General features: G+C 38.2%; 1 protein-coding gene across 1 annotated transcript; it reads left to right on the forward strand.

The window, feature by feature from the left end:
* Positions 1-465: 465 nt before the first annotated feature.
* LOC121973216 (chaperone protein dnaJ 11, chloroplastic-like) lies at positions 466-1,376 on the forward strand. The gene has a single exon (XM_042524777.1). It carries the CDS (start codon positions 478-480, stop codon positions 949-951), a length of 474 nt encoding a protein of 157 aa, XP_042380711.1. The 5' UTR covers positions 466-477; the 3' UTR covers positions 952-1,376.
* Positions 1,377-16,170: the final 14,794 nt, after the last annotated feature.

The raw sequence follows: 16,170 nt of genomic DNA on the forward strand, positions 1-16,170 counted from the left end.
ATGTCTCCGCATAGCTAGTGCCACAACATATAGATAATTATTATAGTAATTTTTTTAATAATCCAACTATTCAACTTTTTTAAATCAATTATTCTTGGAAGTGATCAATCTGGTACTATAGAAATTTTTTAATTTCTCATCTATTATTGAATAAATTGAAAAATGTTGAGAAAATCATTCAAATAGTCAATTTTCTTAGAATTATCGTCCCATTTGACAAAAATTCATATAATATATTGCAGTTAAAATTTATCTAGATTAACTATTTAAAAGACCAAACTGTTGCGCTATTGCCACGGGCAACAATAATTCGTAAATATACGACAGATGGATTAATTTATTAATGATGATATTAGAAAAAAGTTCGACTTGCGTCAGACCCAGGCTCTCATTTTTATTTTTATTTTTTTGACTTTTTCCGCTCTCTATAAAATGGGGCTAACCCTCGCGCTACTTTTCCACGCGATAGCCTGTGCCATGTCGCTGGCCTCCTCCCAATTCCTCGGCCACCGCCTCGCGCTTCCTCCCCGCTCCTCCGCCGCATGCTTCTCTCCATCCTCCCCCATCTCGACCCGCTCCCTCGATGTATGCGCCTCTTACTCTGCCGGCACGGCCACCATCGCATCCCCTTTCTCCTCCTCCCTCTACGACGTGCTCGGAGTGCCCCCCACCGCCAGCACCCCGGAGATCAAGGCTGCGTACCGGAGGCTCGCCCTTAAGTGTCATCCGGATGTGGTGGCCACCGGCCGCCGGGGCGCGTCCGCAGACGAGTTCATGCGGGTCCAGACGGCCTACGCCACGCTCTCCGACAGCGAAAGACGCGCTGACTACGATCGCCGAATCACCGACTCGGCGGCGATGCACGTATTCAGTCCCCGTCAAGCGTACGCGCGGAGCACTTCGTTCCCAGGCTACAGCCGTCGCACGTGGGAGACGGACCAGTGCTGGTAGGGGAAGAAGCCAAGACGAGCCTATCTATCTGATTCCCAATTAAGCTGGGTTCCATTGGATTGTATTTTTACGTACGGCCTGACCTCGTGTGCTAATACTCATCACTCTCGTGGTTGCGAGCGTATTCGTCTTTTATCACAATGACTCTCGTGGTTGCAAATTGGAGCTCGAGTCACCATTATTCAAAGCTTCAAGGGCAGCACCTACTGAACTTCTATTTCTGAAAGTTTCAGGTTTCGCAACTGTACTACCCTCCTTGTCAGCCATGATTTCTTAGTTTCTGAATACGTATATACAAAAAGGAGGAAAGAAATCTTTACTTGTTAAATACCGCATGCCTTATGCTTGTCTGATCTAGTTTTTTCTGCAATTCAGACAAAGATTTGTGTATAGCTCATTGATCGCAGCGAATATTGTTCTTTTACTCTTTTTTTTTCTAAAAAAGACAAAATTAATGTTGGACGCCACCCAGAGAAGTGTTGGAAAGTGTTGTTTACTTAGCACAGCAAAGAGGAAATGTCATGTTCAAACAGGGCAATTAGGATTAGATGTACTGCAACTTGAATTCTTAATCAACGGAGCAATTTACACTTTGCTGCAAATTGAATCAGCAATGACATATACCTCAGCGTGTGTGACCAATGGGCGAACTGTTCTTCCCTTTAGAGCAAACATGATGATAGTGACTTTTTGGAAATGAGATCCTTCTCAATCTGGGAGAGCATTTCTTTAAATTTTTTTAATTAGTATCATGTATTCAATTTATCCTATGATGAACCCTACAACCAAAATAACTCGGAACAAGTGGCATATTAGTCCAAAGTTTTTGGGTTAACCTTCCATTAAAGAAAAATTATCTATTAATATATTAAAATTGAGACTGGATCTTTATATATTAAAGAAACTGAAAAAGGTGCCATGAATAATTTCTTTACAACTTGGTTTAATTTAAGAATTCTTTACAACTTGGTTTAATTTAAGAAATAACAAAATTCATAAATAGTGCCTCTAAATTTTGACCCCCCCCCCCCAAAATTATTAAAAACCTTCAATACCGAGGAAGCCCATTTGAGCCACTCACCTAAGTGCTGTAAAAAATTCGAACAACCCAACCAACTAAGGCTGTAAACAAGCCGAGCCGAGCCGAGCTTTGGGGTGTTCAAACTTGTTTGATAAGATAACCGAGCCGAGCCGAGCCGAGCTTAAAATGAACCAAACTTTTGAAATGAGTGTTCAAGCTTGGCTTGGTTTATTTTTTATGAGCTTGAGCTTGTTTGAAGCTTGGCTTGAGCTTGGTTCGTTTAGATGTTATCAAGCTCTCAATTCGAGCTTGGCTTGAGCTTGGTTCGAGCTTGGCTTGAGCTTGGTTTGAGCTTGGTTCGTTTAGATGTTATCAAGCTCTTAATTCAAGCTTGGCTTGAGCTTGGTTCGAGCTTGGTTTGAGCTTGGTTCGTTTATATGTTATCAAGCTCTCAATTCAAGCTTATTTGATTGTTTGAAACTTTTAATTGTTTGATTGATTATTAAGATTGATAATTTAAATTTATTTATTTTATTTTATTGTTTATTTAGCATATTGAAAAGAATTTTATTAATAGTATTGTTCGTGAACATTGTTCACGAACGTTGTTCACGAACATTGTTCACGAACGTTGTTCACGAACATTGTTCACGAACGTTGTTCACGAACGTTAACGAGCTGAACACATATGTGTTCAAGCTTGTTTGTTTAGCTTAACGAGCTGTTCAAGCTTGTTTGTTTAATTAATCTAATCTATATTGAACGAACATAAACAAGCTCTTATCAAGCCGAATACCAAGCTTGTTCATGAACGTTTGGTTCATTTACAGCCCTACAACCAACCAAGTCTTATCCAAAACCTCATTAACCCCTCTTTATTACAGAGCGCGTAAATAAAAATTGAGTAAAGTTTCCGCGTAGAATTTTTTTCAATGCTTATTTCAAATGGATTACTCATCATTTTTGTTGTTTATTTATTATAAAAGTAATGAATAGACAAAATTAAGGGGTGTTTAGTTAAATGATATAAATGACTATGGGTATGAGTTTGATAGTAGAGTGGAATGAGAATAGGAATGGAAATGAAACCCATCAAGTTATATGAGTTTGGTTGATTCCCATAAATCTAGTAATCATTCCCAAAATGTCATTCCCAAACTCACAATCCAAAAATTATCTTTTACTATCATTCCATTCCCTCATTCTCAAATTCATCAACCAAACACCCCCAACCTTCTGTTCGTGAAACTTTTTCAAAAATATTTTTTTAATCCTTTCCAAATCAGACTAAAGCCATCTTTTCTTTCTTCCTCATTTTTGTTCTCGTGTTCAGGTTGCACGCGACAGCCCTGACATTATTTTCTTTTTTATTTCGACAGCATATTTTTTATTCCCATCTTTTTTTTCTTCCTAATTTATCTTTTTTAAAAATAAAATTTTCTCTACTTTTCCTTATGGATTATTTTCTCTTCCATTTTTTGTTTTTTTTTCCTTTTTTCTTCCTTTTCCCTAGAGATTTTTTCCGCCTTGAATTCATTTCCTTCCTCAATCTACACCTAGAAGCATAGCATGAATGTCTCATTTGATCTTCCATCAAACAAACCATTTGCCCCCGACGAGCATAGTTTGTTGGTCGCGGTGTGGTCAGTAAAAGTGGATGAATTGTCCTGAAATTAAAATTATACTTTTTCATTCTTTCGACTTTAACTAAGATACACTTGTTAATAAATAGAAATAAATTACATAAAAGAATAAACGATGCTACCGAATTTACTTAGTTTGCAACTGAGGAGGTTACTAATTCAAGACGAGTGAAGTACACTATTTTAACTCCTTCTTCAATCAAGATCAGAGGCGGAGAAGTCTTGTACAACGATTAATAGTTCAGAAAATAAAAACATAATTAAAAAATTCGTATACAAGTGTTGTGTTAAAATGAAGAGAACAAAGACTCTATTTATACCCTGTTAGTCAAAAATATCCATTGGCTAATGTGACATCTCCGAGTGCCTGGAGTGAGTCCAAGAGCCCTTAGCAGTGCATTCTATCTTCTTCGCAATGGCTCTTCAATGACTTCAGGATAAAATTTAATCCTCATTCGAGCGCCTAGATCGGTCTAAGCATCTAGAGTGTTGCTGACATGGACTCCAACAGTTATCCGCAACAACATCTTGAAGGCAGGTGCATGTTCGGTACAAGCTGGTCCGAGCGCCTAGACCTGGCCCGGGCGCCTAGAGTTCGAGCACTGGACAAAGTCAACATAGAGTTGACTTTGTCCAGTTGCTACTCCGATCACTTGGGTGATTCTCCAACCATCCAAAGTTGAGCTCACCCGAACTCAACTCCAACATTCTCTCTTCGAGCAGTCTTCCACTCCGGCTTCTCGTTCCTTGAAAGTGTTGCACGCACCTTTCTCGCTTCATCAATGTACTCTTTCGCAACTTCTCATCACTCAGATGCACCGAGTTCGTCAACTCGCTTCCCGTGCCATCGTTCTCGTCCATTACGTCTTTTGCTCGACTTCTTATAATTCCTAAGTCCTTGCACACATAGACGCAAGACATAAAAATGTAGAGTCTAACTTAACTCTCGTTGATCACATCAAAACTCACCTGAGGTACTTACAATATTCTCCTTTTTGGTGTGCATCAACCTAAATTAAGTTAGGATAATAACAAACAATAAAATGAATGTTTATTGAAAGTAAGTACAATAATTTGGCAATAAAATAAAAAAAATCTATACTCTCCCTAAACTTACTTCTTAATTACTCCCCCTAAAAATATTCCTAATTTCTTCCCCTTTTATGACATCAAAAATAGGGGTGTATATAGAAAAAATCTAAAAAAATTTCTAAGAGCGATTAAAATAGTTAGCAAGTTTGAGAAATTTTTTCAAGAATTATTTTATGAATATCTAAATTTCTAAAAATTAAAAATCATATTTATGAAAAATTAATTTAATTAGTCAAAAAATCTTGAAAATTTTAGTAAAAAATAATCATAATAATTTGAGAACATAATAAAAATTTCAAGTATAGAAAATTTTTTAGTTTAACTGTAGAAAATATTTTAAATTGAGAGAATTATTTTTAAAAATAAATATTTAAAAATAATTTTAAATCCTAAAATCTAGCTGATTTTTTTTTAAATATTCAAAATACAACAGTAATTATCCAAAAAATCAGACTTTTCAAAATTCATCTTCAAAAAATTTAAAATTTTAAAATTATAATTTTTAATAAAAGATTCATAAAAAATTATATAATAGTTGAAAAATCCTAAAAAAATTATACTAATAGATTATTCATCTGTGTAACATAGGGAAATTTTCAATAAAAAAAATATATAAATAACACATAAACAAACTAATTAATTTTGTAAATAGAATTAAAGTAAATTAAAATTAAAATTAAAACAGGTATAAAAATTTATTTAATCTACTCATGATTTAGGAACCCAAAATAAGTTTTACCTACTGAATTAACAAGATATTTTCTTTGAATATTATTTTCATATCACTTTTCTAATTTGTCCCTTGTAAAATCTAAAATACTAGTTAAACCTTTGAGAATTTCTAAAATATTAAACATTTAAAGATGAATGATTCAATTTTTCTATTTGATCCTTTAACTTTTCATTTTCAACCTTCAATTTATCGAAATCTTCTAGTAGGCATGACTTTGCTAAGGTAACTCTTAATTCTAAATTCTCCTTTCTTAATTGTTCATTATTTGTTTATAGTTTACATGAACTTCTAGAAATAATTTTGATAAATTTATGCAACTTATTAGGAGGTAGAGAACGTACCTCACTTACCGAGTCTGTATCATTATTCAACGCTCCCCCTTCGTCAATGCTCATCTCTGAGGTACTTTCATTATCTTTCTGGTGATCCACTATCAGTGCTAGTCTGGCATATGCTTCCAGCTCAGACTCACGTTGCATTGAGATTCTTGTGTTTGATTTTATTTGGCCCTTTATCTTTCTCTTTTGTCTTATTCTTCAGTTTTGAGAAGTTGTCTTTTACATGACCTTCTTCATTGCAATTGTAGCATCAGATTTGCCTTTTGCCTCGAAGAAGCTTTGTTGCTTGTGCAGGGATATATCCGATGTAGTGTGTGCTAAAACACGTTTCATAAACATGCACAGCGGAAGACTAAACATAAATAAATCTAATTTATTACAACACATACACCACACACATACAAAGATACAACATGCCAAATATGATCTCATAATTTAATTTTTACGAAAAGTAAATTTACATTAGGTGTACCTTACGAATGACCTGTAACGAGAAGGGCATCAATTGTTAGCGATGTTGTCGAACCTCGCCTTTATTCGTATCCATGTCGAGCTTCTCAAGACAACTTCTTGAGTACAAGCCTCTCCTTTGTAAGTTACTAGCCATGAACGAAGAAGTGGGATCAAGAGGAAGGAAAAAGAAGCAAAACAAGGAAGAGAACCTTCCTTGCTTGGAGGTCACGACAACAAAAGGAACTTCCTCTTGTTGGTGGTGGCAGAAAAAAGAAAGAGGGAGGGAGGAGAGGTAGATTTGGTTTCTCAAAACCTAATCAACCAAATAATGAAACTTGTATCTAATTCTCTCCCAATTACATATATATATAATCTTCTTTAATGAGTTGGATTAGAAAGATCAAATCCAACCCATTATCCATTAGCTAAAAATTATCACATTAACCCCTTGGTTTGGTTCTTAACTAAACCAAGTTGGTTCATAACTAATTCATGATTAAACCAAATATGGTCCAACTCTTCCATAAGAGATGTGGTCTATCCACACTTCTGATTTGACAAATATTTTATAGTTCAACCAAATATTTATCTCTTGATCTAAAAATTCTATTCTTTAACTTGTTTTACATCTTTTAGAGACTCGTTAGTGCGTGTGACCCAATAGGTTCCCAGTTTATTTTGGTCATCTATAATTAACTACTTAAATATAGAACGATCATGAGTGACACCTAGTAGTACATCATGATCCCAAATTAGCCAAAAATTATAGTTGATTTTAGAATTAATTCTAAATCCTTCAGCAATTACAGTGAGTCACGCCTCGTTCCTTTCACTCATCTTATACCCACTTGGTTCAGGACATGGTCTATGTGTCAGTCCCCACTAAGCTGACTACGTTACACCTAGCCCAAGTAATACTTGCTCGTTATGCGGATTCTAATTACTCGTACATGTGTACAAGAGTCTCATACTCTTAACATGTGATGCTTTGGCTAAAGACTTTGAGTAATAATCCTAACGAGTGGTCATAGGGTATATGTCTCCTCGCAAGGAGCGGTGAATCCTCTGTGAGCTATACAAATACCTTAGAGCACTTCGACTTATACCCAATCATCCTGGATCCACACCTCGATGAGATGCTTGCTTAAGATGTCAAAGTATAAGTCTCCATGACTAAGATGACTTATATACCTCAAGTCGAAGGAAACTTGCACTCGTGCTACAGTAATAACTTTCATAGACATATCTATATATGTAGAAAATCATATGAAGTCTTATAGCGAGTCACTCGAATGAACTAGTTACCATAACTACCATCCACGTTTAACTCTTGACATCCCAATATCTCCAGCCTATGAGAAAACAGCTGCTTAGCCAAACCAAGGAGTATAACCCATGCTAGTCTTGAATGCATCAATTCTACGACTAGAGAAATTTTAATACATTCATAATTTCACATGTAGAGATAATCACAAGTTGTAATCCAATCACAAATTCTTTCATGCTATGAATTGTATTGCGAACATTCAGTAAATGAGTTTAAGACAATCAAACATATAATATGCACTCAAATAGTGAATATATATTTATCAAATAAATAATAAAAATCATAAGACAATTGTCTTAGGACATCCCTCAAAATCTAACAGCATGTTTCTTACCAAAGTTATTAGACTTAATTTTTTTTAAAAAAATTCCTTACCATAAAATATGTTTCATCTTCATTGAATGATGTGTCAGAATCTGGTTCGTCCTTCTTGGCTTGCAAGACTAGGTTCTGACTTGACTCTATTTCTTTTGTAATTCCTGCACATCGAGACTCGTATAATTCAAAAGCTGAGAATAATTCTTCTAGGGTACTTATCTCTAAGTCCTTAGATATGTAATATACATCTACTAAGGTTAACCACTCTTGTGTTCTCAGAAAGGTGTTGAGTGCACACTAGATTGAGTCTCGATTCGTTACCGATTTATCAATATTGTTGAGTTGGGTGATCAGTTTTTTGATTTTCGCATAGAGTTGAGCCACCTTCTCTCCCTTGTTCATTCGGAGGGTTGTTAGTTGATTTTGGAGGATGTTCCATCTCGCTAGGTTGGCCTCCGAGGTACCTTTGTACAGCTCCAAGAAATTCTCCCAAAGTTCTTTTGTTGAGTCATAGGTTTCGATCCAATTGAATTCTTGGGTCGGTAGTACGGTAAGCAGATGGAATTCTGCTTTGCAGTTGGCTACGAAATCAACCTACTCCTTCTTGTTCCAAAGATACTCTTCCATATCTACTCTGTGTTAATCTTTGGGTACTACAAAACTATTTTTTTAACGTTAGAAATATATTAAAATCAATTTTAAAACATACCTCCATTTTGTGCTTCTAAACTGCAAATTCTCCTTTGAACTTAGGTGGGTAAATACTGGATTCATCCATCATCTTATTACTTTAGTTGACGTATAGTCTTTCTAAGCTATCTGGGCTATGATACTAATTGTTGGTCCCGGTGCGACCGACAAGAAGGGGGTGAATTGCCCAAAAATTAGAATTATACTCTTCTCGTTCTTTCTATTTTAACTAAGACACGCTTGTTCATAAATAGAAATAAATTACATAAAAGAATAAACGAGGCTATCAGATTTACTTAATTTACAACCAGGGAGGTTGCTAATCCAAGACAAGTGAAACACACTATCGAAACTCCTTCGATCATGATCGGAGACAGAGAAGCCCCGTATAGCAATTAATAGCTCAGAAAATGATAACAAAATTTAAAAATTCGTATACAAGTGTTGTGTTAAAATGAAGAGAACCAGGGCTCTATGCATCGCCTGTTGGTCAAAAATATTCATTGGTTGATGTGGCATCTCCAGGGGCCTGGGGTGGGGTTTGGGCACCCCTAGTGGTGCATTCTATCTGTTAGTGAGAGCCCTAGAGTCAATCATGTGATGATTGTTGTATGGACTCGATGTATCATATTCCTATATATTTATAAAGACATTTCCTTATGGTTATTATACTTACTTGTATTGGTGTCAAATAACTAAGTATAATAGCGTCCTTGAGTGGAAGGTTCTTATCTATATCAATCGATTGGTTGAATTGATAGTGAGATGATATAGAGAACACTACTCTTAATCATTCCTAGTCAAGTATTGACATTCAGGGGCAATGTTAATGTGCTGAGACTAGCATGTAGGTCAACTCGATGATTTGATCTCACAAGTCATGGATATTAGATATCAAGTTGACACATGGGTATGCATTGGAGAATGTATATTGAATGACTCGTTATGAGAAAGTATCATGGATCGTTATATGAGTGTCATATACTTTCTCATGTGAATATTAGTATGACTATCAGTCCTTGGACTTGAAGTCACTATGGTTCCCTACATAAGGAGTTGCATACTTTGGCTTCGTTAAACGTCACCCGTAAATGGGTGGACTATAAAGGTGACTACTGGATATGTAACAAATTATGCGGAGAGATGTGAGTGATGTAGATGGGATCTATCCCTCCTATATGACGAGAGTGACATTATGATTCTTGATAGAGTGAGACCACTAAGTGCATGGTCATGCCCAAATGAATCAATATGAGATATTGAGCTCATTTGATTAGAGTGAGTCTACTTGGAGTTCAAGACATAGGTTGATTAGAGGATGACATGGTCTATGCCTCAATTGATCAATCTAGATGTCAAAGATAGAAGGACATTGTCACATATTGTGAGAGTCACAATTAGTAGTCACAATGGTGATGTTGGATCTCAACATTCTTGTAACTTGGGTAGTAATGATGTGTTGCTAGATACCGCTCATTACTTATGTTTCTAAATGGGTTTAGGAGCATTGCCAACATTACAAGAACCTATAGGGTCACACACAAAGGGCAATTAGATGGAGATTATGTTCATATGATGGACCAAGAGGATTAGGTTTATGTGATGAACCAAATTAGATTAAGAGTAATCCAAATTAGACTAATTGAGTTGAACTCAATTTAATTCATGTGTCGAATGAGTCTAATTTAGATTATGATTCATTGAGTCAATTTAAACCAATGAATAGAGATTCATTAAATTAAATTGATTTGAATCAAAGGTTAGATTTGATTAACCATGAGAGATAAGAGGTCAAGTTTGACTTGACTTGAGAGGGAAGACGAAGGGTCAAGTTTGACTTGACCAAATGCCACCTCATTGTGACTTGGCATGGGCCGGCCAATGATGATGTTCCACATCATCAAGCCTACATCATTATGTGCCACCTCATGAGGAAGACCAAGAGCCATAACTTACATGAAGGTATAATATGCACTTTAAGTGGCCGACCACATTTAGAGAGGAGTAAGTGCAATTGTGTGCTTATTGATTCTCTCTTCTTCTTCTTCCTCTCATCTCTTCTCTCCTTCTCCTCCATTGTCGAGACTTCTCAAGGGTGCTAGCACACTCTAAGTTGTTCTCTCCACCTTTTGTCCGTGTGGATACGTGTAGAGGAGTGTACACTTGACACTCTACGAGATCCGGCAACCGTTTGGACGAGCGGGGTAAGCGAAGGGCATCGCTACAAGGGTATACTTCTTTTTCATGTAGATCTAAGGTAGATCTAGTGTAGACAAACATGTACATGTACAATTTTATTTATTTTCGCATGGATCTGTGGCTAGCTTCGGGGTTTCCACAATGCAAAAAGTGATTTTTGTGGCTCGAATTGCTAACAGTGGTATCAGAGCCACGTGCGAAGCATGTACATATTTGTATTTGTTTTTATGAAAAAGGATTTAGATTTGTAAGTTTCTGTAATTTTTCTATTTTTATGGATTTTGTGAGTATTTTTCTCGTAGAGGCGAAGCAACAAGTGCTTGGACACTTGTAGGCTTCAAATACCGAGAAAAATCTTCCGAAACGGCAAGGTCTCGCCCAAACAAAATTATTTTATTTTGGGACAGCGACTTAAGGCACTATTAGATCAAGATGGGACACTCACAATATTTATTTCATGAGAAGGGGCGCTGCCCCTAACCCCGCAAGGGCCATTGTCTCGCGATCGCGCCCGAAAATTGCTAAACGGGACCGCCACGGGGTTGTGACTCATAAAATTGATAAAAACAGTAGTAAAATTATAGAAATTTATGTAAAATACATAATTTAGAATTATGTATGATATTGTGATGGTCATGGCCCAAAACCCCAATTTGATTGGTTTAAAATTGTGTTGTAATTCATAATATGGCTTGCACGCCATTTTAATGTTGTGCGTGTTGTATATGATATGCGACCTACGCGTCGTGCCTCCTTTATTTATGTTCCTATTGTAAATAGACTTTAGACTCGAATGTAACTCGAGTTTCATATTTTTAATGTACAAAATGAAGCGGTGGAAGGTCCACTCAAGGAGTTATGAGCAGGATGTTGTCAACATATGGCAGTCAAAGGAGGCGCTTGAAGAAGCCGTTATCCCTAGGTTGACCGCCCGATCTTCTCATTGGCTTGAGAAGATCGTAGTATGGCCATGATCTCATCACAATTTAATTTGCTTGTGTGTATGTGATACATGCTAATGTAGGGTAATTAGTGCCTTAATGCGTATATGATACACATTCATGATTAGATTCGATCTTAATCAAGTCAACTCGAAATGTCTACCAATTTTTGATACCCATCACTACCTCGATCATTTGTTGTTGTTGAATCTGCCAAAGCAGAGAAACGCATATTATCTTGGTAGGGTGCGGAGGGACAATCTTGGTCCCGCCTATCAAAGCTTGGGTGAGTACAAACTCAATTAGATTGAGTATAACTAGTTAACTCAATTGGATCGAGTAAAACTATAGACATTTTCCAACGGTTGGATAAACAAGAGTTGCATAGAGATGTAATTGATAATTAGTTATCTACTGATCATACTAAGTCTTGAGTGATTTAGCCAAAGCTAACTCAAGGTGTAGTATGATGTGGATCTTGTCCTGCGAGAATTATAGCTAATTGGTATGAATCTAGTAGTGTGGTTTGACCACATCCATGACTTGATTCTATAAAAGCCCTATAATTCAGTGGGAGCATCATTTAGTTAAAGGCCTAATTAAATGATAAGAGGAATATGATATTTACTTTCTGCTTTATTTATGTTGTAGATTGTCATGTCGACAAACACGAACACTTTCTCCCTGCATTCTATCCTTAACAAGGACAAGCTCAATGGAGCTAATTTCCTGGACTGGTACAAGAATATGAGAATCGTTCTCACACAAGAAAGAAAACTGTACGTCCTGGAGCAACCCATTCCGGAGGCACCTCCTGCCACTGCCACGTGAGCTGACCGAGATGCTTATAAGAAGCATCAAGATGATGCATTAGATGTGTTATGCCTCATGCTCGCAACCATGAACTCTGAGCTTCAGAAGCAACACGAGTTGATGACTGCTTATGATATGGTTGAACATCTTCGTCAACTATATCAAGGACAAGTAAGGCAAGAGATATTCGAGATCTCTAAGGCACTGTTTCAATGCAAGATGCAAGATGGGACTCCCGAAGGTCCATATGTACTCAAGATGATTGGGTACATAGAGAATCTACAGAGGTTGGGATTCCCACTTGGCCAAGAACTGGCCACTGACTTGATCTTGCAATCCTTGCCAGAAAGTTACAGTCAATTTGTCATGAATTACAATATGAACGAAATTGATAAGCCACTGCCTGTGCTGCTAAGCATGTTGCGAACTACTGAGCTCAACCTTAAGAAGATAAAGCCCAACTCCATTTTGATGGTGCAAAAGCATAAAGGCAAGGGCAAGCCTAAAAGTAAGGGAAAGTCCCAAGCCAAGGGCAAAGGCAAGGTAATGAAACCTAAAGGAGGGGTTGCTAAGGATGCTACCTACTTCCACTGCGGTTAGACCGGGCATTGAAAGAGGAATTGCAAAGGATACCTGGAAGATCTTAAGAAGAAGAGAAATGAGATTTTTTACTTCAGGTATATATGTTATAAAAGTCAATCTTTCTATTTCTTCATCGTGGGTATTAGATACCGGATGTGCTTCTCACATTTGTACTAATGTGCAGGCGATGAGAAATAGCAAGGCATTGACGAAGGGCGAGGTGGACCTACGAGTAGGCAATGGAGCACGAGTTGCTGCTGTTGCTGTAGGAACTTACTTTTTATCTCTGCCCTCTGGGCTTGTACCAGAATTAGATGAATGTTGTTATGTGCCTGCTCTCACAAAGAACATCATTTCAGTTTCTTGTTTAGGCAAGAAAGGCTTTTCGTTTATAATAAAGAACAAATGTTGTTCCGTTTATTTAAACGATATGTTCTATTGTAGTGCACCTCTGATGAACGGACTCTACATTCTAGACTTAGAGAACCCCATCTATAATATAAGTACCAAAAGGTTCAAGTCAAATGAAATGAACCGAACCTATCCTGGCATTGTCGCTTAGGTCATATAAATGAGAATCGCTTATCCCAGCTCCATAAAGATGGTTTGCTGGACTCATTTGATTTTGAATCATATGAGACATGCGAGTTATGCCTACTGGGCAAGATGACCAAGACTCCCTATAGTGGACACAGCGAAAGAGCAACTGACTTGTTAGGACTTATACATAGTGATGTATGTGGCCCTTTCAATGTCACTGTTAGATATGGTTATAGGTACTTCATTACATTTACTGATGACTTTAGTAGATATGGTTATGTGTATCTGATGACACATAAGTCACAATCCTTGGAAAAGTTCAAAGAATTCAAGAATAAAGTACAAAACCAGCTAGGCAAGAGTATTAAAATACTTCGATCAGATCGAGGTGGTGAATACCTTAGCCATAAGTTTCGTGGCTATCTAGCTGAGTGTGGGATTTTATCCCAACTCACTCCTCCTGGAACACCACAGTGGAATGGTGTATCCGAAAGGAGAAATCGTACCCTATTAGATATGGTACGATCTATGATGAGTCACACAGATCTTCCTATATCTTTTTGGGGATATGCTCTAGACACAGCATCCTTCATACTTAACCGTGTTCCATCCAAAGCTGTGATAAAGACACCATATAAGATATGGACTGGGAGAGATGCCCAGATGTCTTTTATGAGGATTTGAGGTTGTGAGGCTTACGTTCGATGTCAAGTCTCGGACAAACTAGGACCCAAATATGATAAGTGCTATTTTATAGGATATCTCAAGGAAACGAAGGGATATTACTTCTACATTCCCAGTCACCACAAAGTGTTTTTGGCTAAGACTGGGATTTTTCTAGAAAAGGATTTTGTTTCTAGAAAAACTAGTGGGAGTACGTTCAATCTTGAAGAAGTTCAAGATATGGACCATAGCACTGAAGCCTTGATGGAAGTTGAACTGGAATCGTAAAATATTGTGGATGATGAGATTGTTGCACAAGGAGTTGAGCAACAACAACCAGTTCAAGTAGACCTACCTCTTCGCAGGTCTGACAGGGTACGTAGTCAGCCTGAGTGATACTCATTTCTCTTGTCTGACCATGACCACGTTATGCTCGTTGAGTATGAACCTACCTCCTATCAGGAAGCTGTGATGAGACCAGATTCTGAGAAATGGCTAGAGGCCATGAGATCCGAGATGGAATCCATGTACACCAACCAAGTATGGACTTTGGTTGATCCACCTGAAAGCGTTAAACCCATTGGGTGTAAGTGGGTCTTTAAGAGAAAGACTGACATGGATTGACTTATTACATATAAGGGTCGTTTGGTAGCTAAAGGTTTCAAGCAAATTCATGGTATTGACTATGATGAAACTTTTTCTCCAGTAGCGATGTTTAAGTCTATTCGGATCATGCTTACTATTGCAGCATACCACGATTATGAGATCTGGCATATGGATGTCAAAACCGCGTTTCTGAATGAAAACTTGCTCGAGGATGCGTATATGACATAACCTGAGGGTTTTGTAGATCCACTGCATACTTGTAGAGTATGCAAGCTGCATAAGTCCATTTATGGACTAAAGCAAGCTTCTCGGAGCTGGAATCTTTGATTCGATGATGCAATCAAATAGTTTGGTTTCACCAAGAATGAAGATGAACCATGTGTCTACAAGAAGGTTGTTGGGAACACAGTTGTTGTAGGACCGATGCGGCCGGGTAGAAGGGGGGGTTGAATAGCCCTGAAAAATAAAGCACAACCCTTCCTCGTACGATTAAGCTAACACATAAAAAGTAGATTAAACAGAAAATAAAGCATAAAAATGAGGCACCGAATTTGACTTGGTTACAACCGGGGAGGTTGTTAATCCAAGGATGAAGATCGCACTAAGAGCTCCTTCAGGCGGAGAAGCCTCGTTTGCAGCAGTGTAAGCACAGAAAGACAGAAGTTAATCTAAACAGTGGAAGCACACAAGTGTTGTTTACAATTTCTGAACTGATGAAGAGCTTCTGGACCAAGGCTATATTTATAGCCTTGGTCGGGGCGCCTGGAAGGGTTCCGGGCGCCCTGGGGGGGATAAAGTTTTATTCCCCAACGTTCAGATCCGGGCGCCCGGAAGCATTCCGGGCGCCCCGGACAGCTCTGGGCGCCCGGATTGGTTCCGGGCGCCCTGGAGCAAAAAGTCAACTACGGTTGACTTTTTGTCCTGGACCACTTCTCCGTTAAGTCCTCGTCTCGGTCCGGGTCTTCTGCTCCGGATCCGCTTGATTGGGTGATCTCTGACATCCGGAATAGGGCTCACCCGAACCCATCTTCCGGTCTTATCGAGCGTGCTTACCTCCGGCTTCTCGTCCCTCGGAATTGCCGCGTGTCCCTTCTCGTCCACCAGCGTACTCATCCGCAGACTTCGTCCCTCGATCGCACCCCGTGTCGACCTTCGCGCTAGCTGCGTCTCTTGCTCCCCGAGCAATCTTCCGCTCCGGCTTTTGTACCTCGGAACCATCGCGCGCACTTCCTTCTCGTCCGCCGGTGTACTCTTCCGCAG

The sequence above is a fragment of the Zingiber officinale genome, chromosome 4A (assembly GCF_018446385.1).
Source record: "Zingiber officinale cultivar Zhangliang chromosome 4A, Zo_v1.1, whole genome shotgun sequence".
Classification (NCBI taxonomy): Eukaryota; Viridiplantae; Streptophyta; class Magnoliopsida; order Zingiberales; family Zingiberaceae; genus Zingiber; species Zingiber officinale.